The sequence below is a fragment of the Diorhabda sublineata genome, chromosome 5 (genome assembly GCF_026230105.1).
Source record: "Diorhabda sublineata isolate icDioSubl1.1 chromosome 5, icDioSubl1.1, whole genome shotgun sequence".
Classification (NCBI taxonomy): domain Eukaryota; kingdom Metazoa; phylum Arthropoda; class Insecta; order Coleoptera; family Chrysomelidae; genus Diorhabda; species Diorhabda sublineata.
Window position 1 is genome coordinate 36,225,142 of NC_079478.1, and position 20,809 is coordinate 36,245,950.

General features: G+C 30.6%; 3 protein-coding genes across 4 annotated transcripts; 1 reads left to right on the forward strand and 2 right to left on the reverse strand.

Moving 5' to 3' along the window:
* Positions 1 to 2,669: 2,669 nt before the first annotated feature.
* LOC130443904 (protein asteroid-like) lies at positions 2,670 to 4,900 on the reverse strand. Its single transcript, XM_056778795.1, has one exon. It carries the CDS (start codon positions 4,734 to 4,736, stop codon positions 2,739 to 2,741), a length of 1,998 nt encoding a protein of 665 aa, XP_056634773.1. The 5' UTR covers positions 4,737 to 4,900; the 3' UTR covers positions 2,670 to 2,738.
* Positions 4,901 to 5,377: 477 nt separating this feature from the next.
* On the forward strand, positions 5,378 to 7,747 carry LOC130444161 (protein asteroid-like). The gene is made up of 2 exons (XM_056779202.1): positions 5,378 to 6,151; positions 6,205 to 7,747. The coding sequence occupies exons 1-2, from the start codon at positions 5,479 to 5,481 to the stop codon at positions 7,722 to 7,724; spliced, it is 2,193 nt and encodes a 730-aa protein (XP_056635180.1). The 5' UTR covers positions 5,378 to 5,478; the 3' UTR covers positions 7,725 to 7,747.
* A 1,853-nt stretch (positions 7,748 to 9,600) lies between these two features.
* On the reverse strand, positions 9,601 to 20,789 carry LOC130444140 (uncharacterized). Of its 2 annotated transcripts, none has more exons than XM_056779178.1 (6): positions 20,662 to 20,789; positions 15,630 to 15,905; positions 14,269 to 14,522; positions 10,455 to 10,781; positions 10,125 to 10,382; positions 9,601 to 10,074 (listed from the first exon to the last, which is right to left on the reverse strand). In XM_056779178.1, the coding sequence occupies exons 2-6, from the start codon at positions 15,899 to 15,901 to the stop codon at positions 9,833 to 9,835; spliced, it is 1,353 nt and encodes a 450-aa protein (XP_056635156.1). In that variant the 5' UTR covers positions 15,902 to 15,905; positions 20,662 to 20,789; the 3' UTR covers positions 9,601 to 9,832. The 2 variants fall into 2 exon arrangements, with proteins under 2 accessions (XP_056635156.1, XP_056635155.1); XM_056779177.1 differs by lacking the exon at positions 20,662 to 20,789 and adding an exon at positions 19,493 to 19,559 and having other exon boundaries at positions 9,603 to 10,074.
* Between the last annotated feature and the right edge of the window lie 20 nt (positions 20,790 to 20,809).

A 20,809-nucleotide genomic window follows, 5' to 3' on the forward strand; every position in this document is an offset into this window, starting at 1 on the left:
CTAATGACAGTTTACTTTTCTGGAATCTTAGTATCATTAAAAGGAATCCGTATTTGATTGATAAGGCCTCAAAAAAATGGGAAAAAACTGATAATCGAATGCAATTCTTCGAAACATTTTAGAACAACCAATAAAAAGAATCATTTTCCGAAAATTTTATTTTTCTCGAACTTCATTTTTAGGGGTAGCGTAGAACAAACCTAGTACAATACAGAACAGATTTCGAAATCGCGATATCAGTTGAAAAATAGGATTTTTTTCGAGTTTTGGTCTCAGCTTGATGCCGTTTTAGGACAAACCTAGAACAACCGTCAAAATGTTTCTAACTTCTTGGGGGGGTGGGGGTCGTTAAGTAGAGATATCAAAAATATCACGGGTTTTTTTCAAAAAAAAAACCGTTTTTTTAAGAATTTTCGATTGAAAATTCGATATAATGCCAAAATACGGTCAAAAAATAAATATTTCAAATGAAATAAATCACAGTATATTTGGGACATGAAAAATTCGTGAAAAAAAAACAAAATTTTAATTATTTCAATTTTTCACATAAATTTTGAGGTTATGTGAAAAAAGTGTGAAAACAAAAGTTGTAGATCTTTTTATTACCCACAATTTTTCTAATCCACTTTTTTCCATAGGACTTGTAGTTTCACCGGAAATCGAAATAAACCGTTTTTTACCCTTAAAAACTCACCCCGTTCCCCCTCCACCTTAAATCGCTCGTTCGAAGAAGCGGTGCCAAATTTTCCAAAAAAATCTGATTTTTTAACGGGAGAATTTTCGATTGGAAATTGGGGTGCTTCTTCGATATCAAGCTAAAATACATTGACAAAATAAATAAATTTTCACCCCAATTCATCCTACTATTATTTTTTTTTTTTCATTGTTTATCGTTTTGAAAAGTTTCTACCCTGATCTATCAACTTTTTGGTCTAAAATATTCACGACACACAAAATTTTCCGCGGTGATACAAGAAGAGACTTTCGGAATCATTTACATATTAAGGAGTGAGCTTTCGTTACTTATATAGAAATATAGATCGAAAAACCTGCTGGAAGGACCAAAAAAATTTTTTTTTTCGATTTTACATCGTATTTAATTCCACATTAAGTACAACTTTCGTAAATTGAATCACGAACATGATAATGATGCCTTTTCGAATCGAACCACATACATATTATTAGTTGTGATAAGGTTAAGTCAATTTATCGAGGCCAGTTTTTACATTTTTCTAAAAGGGGCGTTTTAAAAAATCATAAAATTATGTTTAATACCACAATCTCGAATATCAAATATCTTGCGAATGTTACTGGGGGACTAATAAAAACAAAAAAGTTGAAATATCACGTTAATTTTTATTAAAAATAAGTATTTATAGCTTTCAGAATGAAATTTGAGTTTTTTTTTAAACCTAAATCTAAAATTTTTAAAATAACTTATTCCTTATATAGTTTCCAACATTCCGATCGCCCCCTGTATTTTGCAATTTTTATAATCTGCAATAATCATATTTTTCCCACTATTATTACAAATCTGGCAACAATATATTAAACGATTTTCGATCTTGACCAACATTTCTTGTGTAATATTTACTGGTTGTGTTTTTTTTTTATTGTCTTGCCAATATTATATTTATATTAATTTTTTTTTAATATAACGTTGTTCTCTAACATATTTATATGAATAAAGATTTTATAACATATAAAATTTATTTCCTTACCTTCCGAATTCTCAAATGAAAAACCAGCATCAAACAGGTTCGAACCGGTTTTGGTTTTTTCCATAAACATCGTCGATTTCACAAAACACACAACAAAATTCAATAAACACTTTATTCACTCACAAATTACCCATTTTCCAGAAGACCATATAGAAGAAACCATCACATTGCATTATTTATAAATTCTAAAGCTATTTGTCACATAATTAAACGTAAATTTTATTACCGAGAATTTTATAAAAAAAAGTGATTCTCTACCATCGGTGATTTATTTCACATTTCACTGAATGTCTGAAAATATTAATTATATAAAACCGAACAACAACTTATAATAGTTCGACTAATACTAAAGCATTCGACGATATTCATATGTTCATAGATTGTAGACTTTCACACCTGACCAATGAAAAGAGTTTTTAAGATCATGTGTATATCAGACAGGAACTTTGGTTGGTTTCCATACAGTCCGTGATTTTTAAAATAATCCTCATTCGTCAAATTCGAAATTTCGCGGTAGCCATATTGGCATTCATATGTTCGCCATAATTTAAAACTTCACATGAATACGACGGTTAACCTAACAACTAGGTATATTAAAAAAAACTATATAAAAATGAAAATTTTAATTTTCTTTTAATACGTGAGTGAAATATATTCGCTTCAAAAGTAAACATATATATTGTATTGAAAGTATGCAATTTTTACGTGGAAATTATAGTGTTTGGTTTAATTAATTATTATCAATTTAATTTTTTTTTTATCAAAACAGAATATATTTCAGTGAGTGTTTTAAGTTTGAAAATAATTTAAGGTATTTAATTATCAAAAAATATGTAGCGTGATTGCGGATTCACTCTTTAACTAAGTAGCAAATAGAATAAGGGTACGTAAAAACACCATAATTCAGTTTTATTGTGATAATAATAGGAAAAAATAAAATTATTTATAAAAAAATAATATATATTTGGTACTAAAATCAATATAAAAACATATACAAATAATACATATTTATAAAAGTTATTTGCTGTTTACAGTGTGTTTATCTTCGTCATTATCAATTCCTTTAATCAATTTAATGATAATTTCGAAGCTATTCAATACTAAAGGAGCCCTGTGAAATAAATACGTAACGTAACCATCCAATTCATCCCTTTTTCTTAAACTACAAGTAAAATTATAAACAAAAGTGCCATTAAAACATTCGGTTATAAAAAAATCGTGATATGGCATGTTAAGTAATTGATTAAGACTTTTAATGTGTAAAAGACAACTTTGAAATTGCGACAACGAATGCATCAATTTCCTGTCGTATAAACCAACGTTTTTTTTCAACCTCCTATCGAATTCAAAGTAAAGAATCACTCGACTCATGCCGATTAGAGTATCTTCAAAAGTAATGCTGTCTAAAGAACTTTTTAAAGTTTTAGTATTCGCGATAATTTGCTTCCTATTTGCAGTGATCTCTTTGATTTTATTGTGAAATTGTTTATTAAAAGATTCCCCCGATCGAAAGAAACCTATTTTAGGATCTATAACGTCGATTACTAATTTACAAAAGAGAATCGAATAAACTACAGGCCAAGGTATCACGAATTTATCAATCATATATTTCAAAGTTAGTATCAGCAAATACCAATTATCGGGAAAACATGTTAACGATTTCATTACAAAACGTTCATTGATATTTAATATTTTTAAAATAACTCTTCTTCTATCTTCGATATCCATTGTTTGAATCTCGTTGAACGTAGGTAGATCCATGTCGCATAAAGGTAAAGCGTCCTCGCTTACTTCATTTTTTAATCTTATAAGACAAACTAGATTTTCAGAAGAACCAGTTAATATTTTGTGTATAGCGGCCATAATGTCGTTGCTAATCGTATGAGCGTGTTCGTCGTCCATAACCTCAACTTGCGGTTTGAAATTGTAATATTTATTTTGCGTCAAAATATCCATAAATCGAGTCGGGTACAAGGATTTCCGAAAATTATCGATGAATAATTTAGGAAAAGTTTCCACTAGTTTTTCATAACTATTATACTGATCCATATTGAAATCGGATTTTGTACTTTCATCATAATTGTCGATTAAATACTTCAAATATTTACTTTCTTTGAAATCATAACCGTTCATCGCGTCATCAAGTTTTTTAATCATTTCTTCCCGTTCTTTCCCTTCATATAAATCTAATACTTTACTTAACGCAGTTTCTTTGGTTTCTGATATTAACCAATCTATTATAGCCTCGATTCTGATTAAAAAATGTTTATTAGCTACTCTAATACCGAGTTTCGTAACATCGATTCCGTCTACGAAATCATTTCCAACTAAAGCTGCTAAAAGGGGTAGTTTATCTTTACTCAAACCCCCTGTACACTGTAAAAATTTATCGATTCTATAAACTTGACACGGGATGTATCTATAACTAACAGTTTGTTTGGTATCTGGATTTAATGAAGATCCAGTTCTAACTGTCATTCTAACGGTTGGAAATGGTATATAAGGAACATCAAATATATAAAAATCAGAATCATTACTAATTACAGGACATTTTAATGATTTTGCGATGTTGGCAGTTTCTCTATCACCCTCAAAATCGCATCTTATCAGTTTAATTCCGAGTTTTAATACGATATCTTCGAATGCTTCTCTCATTAACAGAGGTGTTGTATCATTCCTCGATTGGGTTCTGGAATTCAGATTTTCCACTTGATCTATCCTCCCTTTAAACCTTTCTAATATTCGATCCATTTTACGGCTCTCGTATCCTCCGTCGAGGATAATATAAGGAGTTATTTTACACTGGAATAACATATGGAAGAACTTGTATATTGTATTACCGTATTTATCATAATCGCCGCCGAAACAGCCGTTTCTTGGGATGGTATGGTTCAAGTATAACTGACATAGTACCGCATCTCCATCTATTACAACGTTTGTGTCGTGTAATTCGTAAGAATCCATACAAAGTTCAGATTTGTTTCTTACGAAAGTTGTTAAACCTTTTATACCCATTTTGACGAATTTTACGATTTCGAATTTTATTTATTCGAATATAAATATGTATCGTTACATAATATACGTCTATAACTGGAAATCATTTATTCAAAAACATTTTTAAACTCAATAATTTGGCTAATCAAAACAGTTTTTTATTTATATAGGTTATGTCAACTGTCAACTTCATATGAAGATGCTAGGCACTTTTTAGCGATAAAAATTTGCGTGTATTGTACATGAAATTTGTAAAATGTTATATACGATATACGATATGAATTTTTTATACATACAAAATCAGCTAAAAATTTACACTTGACATAATAATATATATTGGAAATTTGAAGTTTTATTGTCATCACAGACATAAAGGACTTTCGGAAAATCGGGTTAACCAGATCACGATCTAAATATACGGATCGGTAATCGAATCATGTTCACTGTTGTAAGTTCCAAGTGAAGGGAAAATTGTTAATAACCGCTAACTAATATTAAACGTTAACAATCTATTATGAATTTGAATAAATATCATGGAAGGAAGTAATAACGAAATTGCCACTCGACTTTCAAAAACTATGATCTCGTTTTTGATTAGTATCAGCAATCAACTGACTAGTGATCTATTTGATCCGGAATCATAGTTACCGAAAGCCAAAAGTATACTCTAAATTTATATTTTGTCTATGTAAAAATGTCAAACATAACCACAATGTTATCAAAATGTCAACGTGACTAAAATTTCAAAGTTTTACGTATTAAAATGGGTATCAGGGGTCTGACAACGTTTATACAAAACAGATCTCATTTATATTTAGAAAATTACGAATTACACGATACAAATCTAGTTGTAGATGGAAATTCGATTGCTTGCCAATTATATAAATGGCATACATCGACACACGATTGTTTTGGAGGCGATTACGATAAATTTTCTAAAACAGTGAACGATTTTTACGACCTACTAGCACAGTGCAATATAACTCCTCACGTTATTTTCGACGGTGGTTATGAAAAAAGGAAAGTAAACACAGTTATTAGTAGAATGAAAAACAAAATCAAATCTTCCAATCTACTAAACAGCGTCACGGAAACTTCCATATCAGTATTTCCTCTATTCATAAGAATCGTTTTCGAGGATGTTACGAGGGAAAGAAAGGTAAATAAAGTTCGATGCGATTTCGAAGGGGATACCGATATTGCTAATATAGCTTCAGCTTTAAACTGTCCCGTTCTCAGTTTCGATTCGGATTATTTCATTTTTGATACTTTATATATACCTTTTTCAACTTTCGATATGACAATCAAAAGAGGGAAAACTGCGAATAAAAACGTCTATAAATATATTTGTTGTAAGATTTATAAAGTTGAGAATTTTCTTAAATCGTTTGAGGGTTTACAAAAAACGAGTTTACCAATACTTGCTGTTCTTTTAGGTGAGTTAATTTAGTTTTGATACGATTTTTTTGCTATTTATAATGATTTGTAGGGAACGATTATGTAAAAAGAGGGGTGTTTACAATGTTTTATAAGAATTTAAAAATCCAAAAATGCCATGGGAACCAAAGCGACCAACAAAAAAGGATAAAATCGCTGTTAATTTGGCTTCAAAATGAAACAATAGAAAGTGCTTTACAAAAAGTCCTTAGTAGGTACAAAAAAACAAAAAGGACGATAATTTTGTATAAAATAGAAAAGGCGATAAAAGGATATAATTGTTTTAATAGTAAATATATGAAGTATTTAGGGATTGATTTGAATATAAAAAATAAGGTTAAAATAGAAATTGATTTAGATAAAGTTAATAATAGCATTGAAATTGACGATGAAGACGAAGAAATTCCATATGAAGAAGATTCGTCTTCAGAAGAAGAAATATTTATAACACCAAACGAACCGGACTTAAATCTACCAATGGAATTTTTACAAAATTTTCGAACTTGTATTTACCCTCCCTGTTTTATGGATATCCTCGTATATAATCAATATTATTGTATACCCCAAGTTGAAAATAACACATCAAATCACTCCCATAACATTAGTTTCGATATATTAAGCGCAATATACAAAATTCTTACAGGGAAAACCAATAGTTTGATATGTATCTGTAGAATAACCGCATATCAAGTAGGTAAAGTAAAAATACCACCCTGTGAAGTGAATTTACCGAAATACGAAGAAATTAAAACTTTAAATAAAGAAAATAAATACGAATACTTTGAAAACGTGTTAAAAATCGATAAAAATTATAAAAAATGTTTAAATAACTTCCCGGAATCGTGGCATTTATTATTAATAACGATTAACTATTATTTAAATAAATCTAATACTAATTGGTGTATTGTATATTCTATAATATTATCGAAGTTAATTTTGAGCTACGTCGATGAAAAAATTGGGTTTTTTTATCGATCTAGTAAAATTTTTTTAAAAAAACACTCGCAGTCTCGCATAACCTCAAAATTAACTTACCATAAACCCGATAACGTTAAATCCGCTTTGGAATATATCAACAAAGATGATTGCGTTAATTGTTTAAAAAAATTGATTTATTACTTCGAGATGGATGATAAAATGATTAGAAATCCTAAGATTTTCGATAGGGCGTTAGTACATTCAATTTCCGAGTTCCAAAGTTGCTTACTACACGTAGATTATCTGAATACGTTGTTAGGTTTTCCGTTACGAAGTATTTCTATAGCGGAGTGTCTTAATTGTACGTTTGTTTATAATTTTACGAAAAATTTGAACAAGAGGAGTAATTTGGATGAGTACGTTGAATTATTACTCAAAGACTCGCCAAGTATTTTAGATAGTTTTTGTTTAATTATTAATAAAGTGAAGGAATTTACGATAACGGAAGTGGCTATGCAACCAATGGGTAGAAAGAGAAGAAAAAAGAAAACTGTCAAGGAAATATGCGAGGAAATGGAACATTTAAATATTGAATCTGATAACGAAGTCGAACTTGATCCTAATAATAAATTTACGTTGTTAAGAATTTGTTGAAATAAATTTACATTTTTCTACAATTATCTTTTATTTATAACATAAAATTTATTACTTACAATCATCAATAACCTACTCATTCCGAATCAATACCTTTTGGTTAGTAATTTCGATAGGGAAAATTAAAATCTAACGGTTGGCAGCTGTGTCGTATCAATTTACAGTGTTGTGAGATTTATCATTGTAAACCACTATAGTATAATGTCAAATTGGATAAATTTCAAAGACATTTATCAAGAATATTAAACTTTAGAGTTACTATTTTTAAAGGTTTATCAAGTAGTAATATCCCAAATAATATATTTGACCAAAGTTTACTCATTCTAATTGACTACTAAATACTAAAACTTTATTTTCATGTACAGAAAAAAAATACAACGTGGCAACGATGTACAATATCTGTTATTATGTAAATGGATCGATTTGAAGTAGTTTTACATTTAACGAGAGAAAATTAATGGGAAAAAATTAAAATTTTGAATACATAACATTATAATTATATATTTTAAATAGTACTACTTACATTTTTTCACAAACGTAATTGGAATTTGAGGTTCATTTTAATCTCGTTATATCTGAAGTTATTAAACATTAAGATATATTATTTAATACTAAATTTCAAATTATATCTTTTGAATTAATTAATTTCTTATAAAATGCATTTAAAAACAATATAACAAACTTCTAAATATAAAGTACAGCGTCTGATTTTGACAGCAATAAATCTCACAAGGCTGCCAACTATTAGAAATGTTATTTCCCGTAATACACGCGTATTGATTTCACACTTCTGATTAGATTCCGTTACCACTACAAATTCCAAATTTAAAATTTTAGTTTCGTGATAACTAGACGCGCGTTTGGCAGAATTTTTTATCGATCAATGTAATGGGTTTATTCAAATTATATTTATTATTATTTTTAATAATTGGAAAAAATTTTAAACATTTAGTTTATATAGTAAGATGTTTTTAAAATTTAAAAGTATGTGCATACATCAACAATATATGTTATACAGAGTGCGAAGGAAAAAAATCATAAGACAGAATAATTCCCATATTATACGGGGTGCGATGGAAAACAATCATAAGACAGAATAGTTTTTATATTATACGGGGTGCGAAGGAAAAAAATCATAAGACAGAATAATTCCCATATTATACGGGGTGTGATGGAAATCAATCATAAGACAGAATAGTTTTTATATTATACGGGGTGCGAAGGTAAAAAATCATAAGACAGAATAATTCCCATATTATACGGGGTGTGATGGAAATCAATCATAAGACAGAATAGTTTTTATATTATACGGGGTGCGAAGGAAAAAAATCATAAGCCGGATTATTTCCAATATTATACGTGGTGCGATGGAAAACAATCATAAGACAGAATAGTTTTTATATTATACGGGGTGCGAAGGAAAAGAATAAAAAGACAGAATAACTTTTTTATACGGGGTGCGAAGGAAAGGAATAGAAATACAGAATAATTTTTATATTATACGGGGTACGAAGGAAAATAACCACAAGACAGAATAGTTTTTATATTATACGGGGTGCGAAGGAAAAAATAAAAAGAAAAGACAGAATAACTTTTTTATACGGGGTACGAAGGAAAGAAATAGAAATACAGAATAATTTTTATATTATACAGGGTGCGAAGGAAAAGAATCATAAGACAGAATAGTTTTTATATTATACGGGGTACGAAGGAAGAAATAAAAAGACAGAATAATTTTGATATTATACGGGGTGCGAAGGAAAAAAATCATAAGAAAGAGTAATTCCCATATTATACGGGGTGCGATGGGAAACAATTATGACAGAATAGTTTTATATTATACGGGGTGCGAAGGAAAAGATTAAAAAGACAGAATAGTTTTTATATTTTTATTTAAGTAAAATCTACGTCTATATTTACATTTATTGTTTCATCTACTTTGAATTTTTCGAAATTTCACCTTTAAAATATTTTTTTTATATAAAAACAATTTTAAAAAATAAATATATGCGTTTTAGTTTTGTACTCGTCCCTGGCTACAGTGCAGATTAACTTTTAAGACCACCTCTGAAAATTTACGATCGACATTCGACACATTAGGAAAAAAATTAATTTCGAGATTGATCGCCAGGTTTCTTTTCTTGCTTATCTTTATTATCGTTGTCGTCTTTTTTGGTACCGGAAATAGCCGTGGCTTGCGGACTCGATACAGCCAAACCACCCTTACCCACCAACGCTGTTGCTCGTGGAGCGGCCCCCGCAACACCTCCAGTCCCCGCCAAAGCCACTGCACTAGGAGCCGCTTGCGCAGTACCGGGCTCGGTTGTTTTTTCCGTCGATTGCGACGCATCTAAAATCATACAGGATGAGTGCAAATTAACGTTACACACTATTTTTCACCTTTTGTCAACGAGGACGATCCTGTATTGTCTTTGTCGTCTTCGAAGTTCGCGTTCACGACAACGGAATCGTTTTCGATGTCTTCTTGACCGGGAAAAAAGGCATTGTTGGGAGGGGTGAACCTAAATTGCCCTATAGGCCCAACATTGCGATTATCTAAGTCGACGCCTGTCGTAAACAGGGATGCTCCTTGGGGGATAATCGGTTGATTTAAGGATATAAAGTTGTGGGGAAATTGATCGGCGAACGCAGTTTCGGCTAAAAAACGATTATAGACAACCAGTAGTACATTGAAAGTTAGTTAGGCAACCGATCGTACTCGGTACTTACCAGCTTTCGGTTGTTGATTTAAATCTCCCGCGGTTTTTAGCAAAACAGTTTGGACCGGAAAATTGTAACCGAATTCTTGGGGTTTATCTTGAAGTTGTTGGTAAGCGAACGCCGGTAGTTCGGGGTAATTGGGGGGGTAGTTTTGGTAAAGGGGTTGTCCGTTGAGGATGAAAAATCTCTGACCCGGTTTCAAGTTATCCCTGTTGGGCGATTGTGGATACGGTTTTCTGTCTGATTGTTCGAAAACCTCCCCTTCCCCGCCTGCTGATTTTGGTATCGGGTCGAATCTGTCTTCATTGAAAGTTTCCAATTTTTCAGGTTTGTTTTCTGGGACAAAAATTTCGTTTTTTATCGTTTGACGACTTGTTAGGGCAGTTTTTCGACATTTTCAATCGCTTTTATCATTTTTGTAAATTGAAATTGAAATTTTGATTCGTATACACACAAAATTTGCGTCGAAAATCGATGTAGTAATCGATGTTCGAGTTTATGTCAAAATAAATCGATATCAATCGATTCAACCTGATATCAATCGATGTCAGTTTTTTTTTTGTTAAATTCGATGTCAAATTTGCTGTCTCTCGATTTTAACAGATGTCAACATCAATGTTAAAATTAATGTCGAAATTTATGTTAAATTCGATGTCAAATTTGATGTTCAAGTTAATGTCAACATTCATTTCATAATTTGTGTCGAAATTCATATCGAATTCTATGTCAAAATAGATTGAAGTCAAATTTGCTGTCAATAGACTTCAACTGATGTCAATCGATGTCAACTGATATCAAAACAATGTCAAATTCCATGTCAACAGAAATCGACGTCAAATTTGCTGTCAATCGATTCTAACTAATGTCAAACGATGTCAAAATACATGTCAACAGAAATCGACGTCAAATTTGCTGTCAATCGATTCTAACTAATGTCAAACGATGTCAAAATACATGTCAACAGAAATCGACGTCAAATTTGCTGTCAATCGATTCTAACTAATGTCAAACGATGTCAAAATACATGTCAACAGAAATCGACGTCAAATTTGCTGTCAATCGATTCTAACTAATGTCAAACGATGTCAAAATAAATGTCAACAGAAATCGACGTCAAATTTGCTGTCAATCGATTCTAACTAATGTCAAACGATGTCAAAATACATGTCAACAGAAATCGACGTCAAATTTGCTGTCAATCGATTCTAACTGATGTCAAAATCAATGTCAACAGAAATTGACGTCAAATTTGCTGTCAATCGATTCTAACTGATGTCAAACGATGTCAAAATACATGTCAACAGAAATCGACGTCAAATTTGCTGTCAATCGATTCTAACTAATGTCAAAATCAATGTCAACAGAAATCGACGTCAAATTTGCTGTCAATCGATTCTAACTAATGTCAAACGATGTCAAAATAAATGTCAACAGAAATCGACGTCAAATTTGCTGTCAATCGATTCTAACTAATGTCAAACGATGTCAAAATACATGTCAACAGAAATCGACGTCAAATTTGCTGTCAATCGATTCTAACTGATGTCAAAATCAATGTCAACAGAAATTGACGTCAAATTTGCTGTCAATCGATTCTAACTGATGTCAAACGATGTCAAAATACATGTCAACAGAAATCGACGTCAAATTTGCTGTCAATCGATTCTAACTAATGTCAAAATCAATGTCAACAGAAATCGACGTCAAATTTGCTGTCAATCGATTCTAACTAATGTCAAACGATGTGAAAATAAATGTCAACAGAAATCGACGTCAAATTTGCTGTCAATCGATTCTAACTGATGTCAATCGATGTCAACTGATGTCAAAACGAATGAAAAAACTCGATGTCAAAATAAATCGACGTCAAATTTGCTGTCAATCGATTCTAACTAATGTCAAACGATGTCAAAATAAATGTCAACAGAAATCGACGTCAAATTTGCTGTCAATCGATTCTAACTGATGTCAAACGATGTCAAAATAAATGTCAAAATAAATTGACGTCAAATTTGCTGTCAATAGATTTCAACTGATGTCAATCGATGTCAACTGATATTAAAATCAATGTCAAATTCCATGTCAAAAGAAATCGACGTCAAATTTGCTGTCAATCGATTCTAACTAATGTCAAACGATGTCAAAATACATGTCAACAGAAATCGACGTCAAATTTGCTGTCAATCGATTCTAACTGATGTCAAACGATGTCAAAATAAATGTCAACAGAAATCGACGTCAAATTTGCTGTCAATCGATTCTAACTGATGTCAATCGATGTCAACTGATATTAAAATCAATGTCAAATTCCATGTCAAAAGAAATCGACGTCAAATTTGCTGTCAATCGATTCTAACTAATGTCAAAATAAATTAAAAAACTCAAAATGAAAAAAAAAACATTTAATTAAAAAACAATTAAAACACGACGAACCGGCCTATTTTTAATTAAAGTTTCTTATCATATCAGGGTTCATATTTCACATTCCTAAACAATCCATACGGAATTACAAATAAGAAGTAGGCCGTGACTTTTAAAATAAAAACTTGTTTTTATTTTTTTTCATTTGGCATGTGTCGTTCACGTCGTGACTAATTTTGGAAGGTTAAATTACTGCCCCCGTATACGTTCCTAGAACGACTTAATATTCACAATTGATTGCTTTTAGAATGTAGATTGAAATTTAAATGACAACGAAAAATATTATTCCGCGTTCAATACACAAAAATCCACTTTCGAATCGTCCATTTTTTATTTTGAACGTAAATAATTATTTTTCAAAATTTTTCCGCACAAAATAATTATAAATTCGATATAATAATTTTTATTTCCCCACTTCAATTGCGAAACGTCGTGACTATGCGATTTTTTTCAATATAAAATAATCTATCTTATCGTTACACCCTGTATAAAGTCTCGAAATAAAATATCAAACAATATATATTATGATTACGTATTAAAATGGTCTATTAATTGCGGTAAATCAATCATTTTAAGTTTAATCGCCTTCAAATAAGGCCGAAAACAATAAAAAAATTATTGCATACATTGCATATTGCAATTTGGAATAGAAAGCGTCATTAATCACGTGAATGTACATTGATAATCACACTATCCATGAAATGTGGGTAATGGCGATATGTTGTATAAATACTTCGCTAGGTGGCGTTGTACTACAAATATGTGAATTGCATTCAATTATTTTATTCGATTCAATTGCATTTTTCATAGAAAATTGATAGAAATACGATAATTCGTACAAAGTAGATTTGATTCTATCAAATATAAGTTTAAATCGAAATACCAATACGAAATATGCACGTACAGTGTTGTCGAAATGTGTTATTTCAGAATACTGTTCGTTCGAACAATTTACAAGGTTAAAACATGGTATAAAAAGTAGTGTAACATTGATTTATAAAAAAAAAATAATAGTCTAAATGTGTATGATGTTATTGAAGGGCACACAAACATTTTTATCGTGAATGTACGTGTCTTAAACTTTTATTTATTCTATTAAACGCGGCAACGATGTTGGCCTGTATTCGATTGTACAAGATGGACGCTACGCCACGTCATAATTGATTTAAATTTGTTTATAAATAATCAAATAACCTCGCAAATATTGTGTGATTAAAAAAAATGTTTATTTTTTGTTACGTTTTCGAAAAAAATCACAGTATAATATACACACACACAGTAAATATCCACGTGTGAGTAAAAACTAATTGCTCAATTGGAAATATTAACCTATAAAAGCGGGGTTGCCAAATGCATTATGTTTTAAGTAAATTTAAGTAAGAAAAAAAAAATTTCAACTTACCGGTGGATTTGGTGGGAAAAGGTGGAATATTCGCCGGATTCGTCGGGATTTCTTCGGCGTCTTTTTCTATTGGAGGAATATGCGCCGGTTTCGGGTTCGGATATCCACCTACGAAAACCGGATTTTGGGGATTGTTCCCATAAATAACGCCGGGTTGTTGGGGAATCAAAAAGTTTCCCGGTGGTGATCCTGGATTGATAAGAATAGGCTGACCTTGACCTCCGGCTCCGTAAATTAATATAGAAGGTTGGATTCTATGAGAAATTAATATTTCTTCCATAAAAAATGATTTTTTCAAAAATAAATAACATGTTGAATGAAAATTTGAAAATTTTCCGTCGCTTATAACCAAAAATGTACCGGGTGGACAATAAATCAATATAAAATTCAATGATACAGAACCGGACTCAAGATATTTTTTCATAACAAGGTCCCTTACATCTTATTTGAAGACAGGATGATGGAAAATCGATGGACTAAATGGGCAAAGGGTGAAAAACTAACTTTAAGGAAACCTCCCGGTAGAATTCTAAAGAGACAGCACGAAAAATGTACACCTACTGCTCAGGTGGCTGGGGAGTAGAAGAAACAAGGCTAAGTTATAAAAAAAGAAGAAGTGCTGAACGAATGGACTATAAATTGTTTGTTATTAAGTCAAATCGAACATTTGACAGTTGACATTGAGATTTATGAAGATATTTCACAATTTTGTATCAATTCAAAAACATATGTTACAGCAAATCGATGTTTAACTCGTCAGCTGTTAATATTTGTCAACAAAAAATTACATAGAAATCGAATAAAATAAATTATACAGATTATTATTGAAAAAAAAAATGAATTTAATAAATATATTTACTTGTTTAAGGTATAAAAAGTTCACATTCACTTTAAAACGTTATTTAATCAAATTGTAAACGTTTTACGTAATTTGTAAATATATTAAAATATCTATGAAACCGTGTAATTAATTATTTTCCCATATAAGTCTAAAATATGAAAAACGTATTTATACTTTCTTATTTAAAAGTAGATTTACACGTGGCAACACAGCATTCAGTTAACCGCCGACGCTGCGATCACGACTTCCTTCAAATCGTTGGAATAAATTACAGCGTTGCCGGTTTTCGTTAAAATACGAATGCTGGAAATTATTAAAATACACGAAACGTTCTTCGCATTGTTTTTGTCATTGACCAAGTTACTAATAGCACGTGGATACACATAATGAATAAATTAAATTTCCCAACACCAAATTCCTTAAAATTCCATATATTTTTACGACTTTAGTAATCATAAAACGAATTTATATGTAAATAAATACAGACACTCAATATTATCTAATATTTCAAACAACGTACCTAGGGAAAGTTTGTTGATTATACCCTGTATACTGATATTGCGGATTGACGTATTGGTAACCACCAGGTTGGTAAACTTGTTGCTGCTGCGATTGTGGCTGTTCTGATTGCGGATCTCGTCGTGGTAAATTCGTTTTCTCCTGTGATTGTTGTTCTAAATAAAACAATAGAGGTCGCTGATCGAAATCTAGGTTATTGAGCTGACTCGTGTCCCTTGGATACGCCGCTACGAACGGCGCCGAGAAAAATAGGAGAATGATTTTGAACAACATTTCGCTGAAAGGAATATTTTATGTTTTAGGAGATTTTTTCCTAAACTGAATACTGTTTTACGTGTCAAATGTTTTTAGGTTATGTTACACTCACGAAACGCGTTTTGTGACCTGGAAGCCCATCTCATTGAATATATTGTTTTATTTTAGAAAAAAACAGAAATCGGAATGATTTTATTGAAATAACAAAGCAGTTAAATTAAAATATAAGATCTGACAACAATGTATATATCATTTTAATACAGACTAGACTTTAAAACCCATAATTTGATTAAAGTAAAAACGGTTTTCGAAATAACTGAGGTTAGAAACTTGCTACAGACACATCGTCACAATATTACCATAGATATTTGACACAAACAGGGTCGGAATAAGGTGCAGGGGGCGTCGAAAAATAAAAAAATAAATTCCTTTGTTTTCTTAAATGAATTGTAGATTTTGGTGGCGCCGAAAAATAAAAAGACGTATATTTATTAACACGACAATTAAAAATAGGTTATAAACAACGATAAATATCGACTCTCGACACGACTAGACTTCAAAACTCATAATTTCATTAAAGTAAAAACGGTTTTCGAAATAACTGAGGTTAGAAACTTGCTACAGACACATCGTCACAATATTACCATAGATATTTGACACACAGGGTCGGAATAAGGTGTAGAGAACGTCGAAAAATGAAAAAATAAATTTTTTTGTTTTCTTAAATGAATTGTAGATTTGGGTGGCGCCGAAAAATAAAAAGACGTATATTTATTAACACGACAATTAAAAATAGGTTATAAACAACGATAAATATCGACTCTCGACACGACTAGGCTTCGAAAATCATAATTTGATTAAAGTAAAAACGGTTTTCGAAATAACTGAGGTTAGAAACTTGCTACAGACACATCGTCACAATATTACCACAGATATTTGACACAAACAGGGTCGGAATAAGGTGCAGGGGGCGTCGAAAAATAAAAAAATAAATTTTTTTGTTTTCTTAAATGAATTGTAGATTTTGGTGGCGCCGAAAAATAAAAAGACGTATATTGATTAACACGACAATTAAAAATAGGTTATAAACAACGATAAATATCGACTCACGACACGACTAGACTTCGAAAATCATAATTTGATTAAAGTAAAAACGGTTTTCGAAATAACTGAGGTTAGAAACTTGCTACAGACACATCGTCACAATATTACCACAGATATTTGACACAAACAGGGTCGGAATAAGGTGCAGGGGGCGTCGAAAAATAAAAAAATAAATTCCTTTGATTTCTTAAATGAATTGTAGATTTGGGTTGCGCCGAAAAATAAAAAGACGTATATTTATTAACACGACAATTAAAAATAGGTTATAAACAACGATAAATATCGACTCACGACACGACTAGACTTCGAAAATCATAATTTGATTAAAGTAAAAACGGTTTTCGAAATAACTGAGGTTAGAAACTTGCTACAGACACATCGTCACAATATTACCACAGATATTTGACACAAACAGGGTCGGAATAAGGTGCAGGGGGCGTCGAAAAATAAAAAAATAAATTCCTTTGATTTCTTAAATGAATTGTAGATTTGGGTTGCGCCGAAAAATAAAAAGACGTATATTTATTAACACGACAATTAAAAATAGGTTATAAACAACGATAAATATCGACTCTCGACACGACTAGACTTCGAAAATCATAATTTGATTAAAGTAAAAACGGTTTTCGAAATAATTTAGGTTAGAAACTTGCTACAGACACATCGTCACAATATTACCATAGAATCCAGGAACAGACAGGGCCGGACTAAGGCGAGTTGTAGATAATTAATTCAGATAACTTCAGAAAGTTTACCAACTGATTCTTTGGTTTGGTTGTTTGGGTTTTTTTGGTAGATATGAAATGAAGGACTGTTTATATTGGATTGCATTTTCTAGGAGCCGTAGGGCTTCGGTTTTAAACCCAGTGATTCGAATGTGGTTTACTAGGCTAAGTTTCGTATCGAATTTTTTTAAAATAATACGGGGAAATCGTAGAAAACGCGATTTATTTATAATTTATTCAAGTATCGAATAAAACAATGTAGAATTTTTCAAATTATTGACCGGAACCTTAATTTTCCACGATGATTTTTCAATTATTATATCCACATATGGTAATTTGCATTGACAACTTTCATTTTTCCCATCGTTAGTCACCCATATCCTGTGACATTACTTTCAAGAACATACCCGATCAAATTATCCAATTACACGACAAACAATAAGAGTGTCTCTTATGTTTATTTCCTTTTTTTCGTCATTGATAACGTGTTGTTCGAAAAAAATGTATAATTGATGTGTTTATATATAGATAAACCTATAATTCAAACTCGGTTTCACGTAAATCATTCTAGAGGTTCATATATTTGTCTAACTGTAAATTATAAACATCCTGTATAAGCCAACTTACGATTACTAATTACCGTATAAAAAATATCAAAATTTACTAATTATGTCGTAATTTTCGAACTACATGGTATAAATTATTATACGTTACGATAAATTTGATAAATAATGATACGCTGTGGGGATATCGGTATTTGTAACTCCCTTGGGAGTAAACAAATTTATTTCTAGAGTCCTAAGTCCTACCCTGACGATTTCTGAACTTCATAATATATAATATTTATGATGTCACTGTTAGATTCACTTCAACGTTGCCATATCTCAAAACTTGAGTAGCAACCCTCGTATAAATCTTATAAATGTTTCGTTTGGACACTTTTTTTAGATAATAGCATCATTTATCGCTTGTTTTTTTTTTGATATCCACCCTCTTGAATATTTTAATAAATTGTATAATACGTATATCTGAACATTGCGAATTTACCGTCTTTTATCTCGAAAACGGTTGATGGCATGAAAAATATTTTCAAATAAAATTAGTAGTAAATTTCATGCTCTAAATTTTTCCTAATAGGCATTAACTTCATTGGAAGAATATTAACAAAGATAATTGCGAAAAACTGTTTATTTTTCTCTGTGACTTGATTTTTTTCGGACATACTGTATATATATAAGGTTTGACTATTCGGTGACGATAGAGAAATTTGTTTAGCAATCATAACAAATATCGTAACTAGTCTGAAATCCATATAATTACGAATTTTCACAATGAGAATTAGTAAATTATTTGTAACAGATGATGTGGCATTTAGTTCCATTCGATTAATTTCATTTTGAGACTGTTTTTATGAAAATAGATGTCAAAATTCACGATAAATAAGATAAGGGTTGCTAATTACACCCCCTTGTACAATAACAGGAATTTTAAGAAAAAAAAACGACTGTAAGGCTTTACGAAAACAATTCATCAGAATTTTTACTTTATAAATTTGTAGTATGAACTTACGAACCACCCTGTATATTAAAAACGGTTGTAAGGAGTATATGTACGGAAACGAATCAGTATTTTTCAAAATTGAAACTATATATCCACTTATTTTATAGAAATCGATGATTTTTTTTAAATTTTGAGGTTATGTGAAAAATACAACTGATTTGATTTATAATTTTCGTTTTTAAATCGTTAAATTGATAAAAAAATTAATCGACATACTTACTAATCAATTATTTTTTACCGGTATATTACCACTGGTCAAAAATAAGAACACCGTAATAATAAAATGGAACCTAACCGAGTTCTTCGATGTACTGAAGGACCGCATCGTACCATCGACCTCTTATAAATGTTCAAAAGGAGGGGAGGAGTTATAAAAAATTTGACGAATCATAATATTCGGGTTAATATTGACAGTGCACTTTTGTTGTTTGATATTTAAATATTCAATTGGAAAAAAAATCCAACAGCATGCGGTCGAAATTTTTTTATTTCATTCAAGAGGAATAACCTCATAATGAAAGCGGTAAATTCATTGTATCCCTTAAGAATAGGCGTTTTTAAATACCGTTGATTACTACAAAAAGAAAAAACTACAAAAACTAAAATGAAAAGTAAAAACACACGTGGAACAGAGACGAGCATTAATATACACACACCCTGTATATAGAGATCTTTGTTTTGACGATGTTTGGATGATTTTCATAATAATTCACAAACTCTCATTGATCTTGTATATAAAATTTTTTTAAACGTATTTTTTACTTATAAAAACAAAATGAAGTAAATGTTTACTTTGAATAAAGTACATTAGTAGAATATTAAATCGATCCATCCAATTATAATTCTGTTAACATTTTTTACAAGGTCAATGAGCAAAAGTTAATAAACGACTAATTTTTTAAATACACTTTGGAAACCCTTAAGAATGAATAATAATGGAATTTACAAGAAGAATTTGACATTTCAAGTGGTCTCGTCCATCGAAAACAGATAACCCTTAATTAATAATGGACTCGTCCGAATAAATTTTGTTTGTGCATACTCAGAGTACAAAAACATGTAAAAATTTTAATTCTCAAATACTTTGGCTGTTACGACAAACTTTTTTTGTGGTATTCAAGGCGTGGAAATTCTTTAATGTATACAATAAGCGGATTACAAATTGGTTCGTAAGTCACAACCATCTAATCCCTAAATTAAAAAAAAGAAGAAATAGAAATGAAACTGATCCGTTTTGCATTCATAAAGTTTTCATAGAGGAAATGTAAATGTGAATATTTTAGTTATACAGAGTGATATTTATACAACTAGATTTATTAATAATTCGTTTCTGATTGTCGGCCATTTTGGTTCAAATAAACGAGAGAATTGAAATAAATAATTACTTACATATCTAGTTATCTTTCACTTAAATATGTTATTCCTTTCACTCGCAATTTCGATGAAAAATTTTAATAATTAATTCACTTTAAAACAATTAATACAATTATAATAATCATTCAAATAAAGCTATAACCAGCTACTTTTTACTAACACT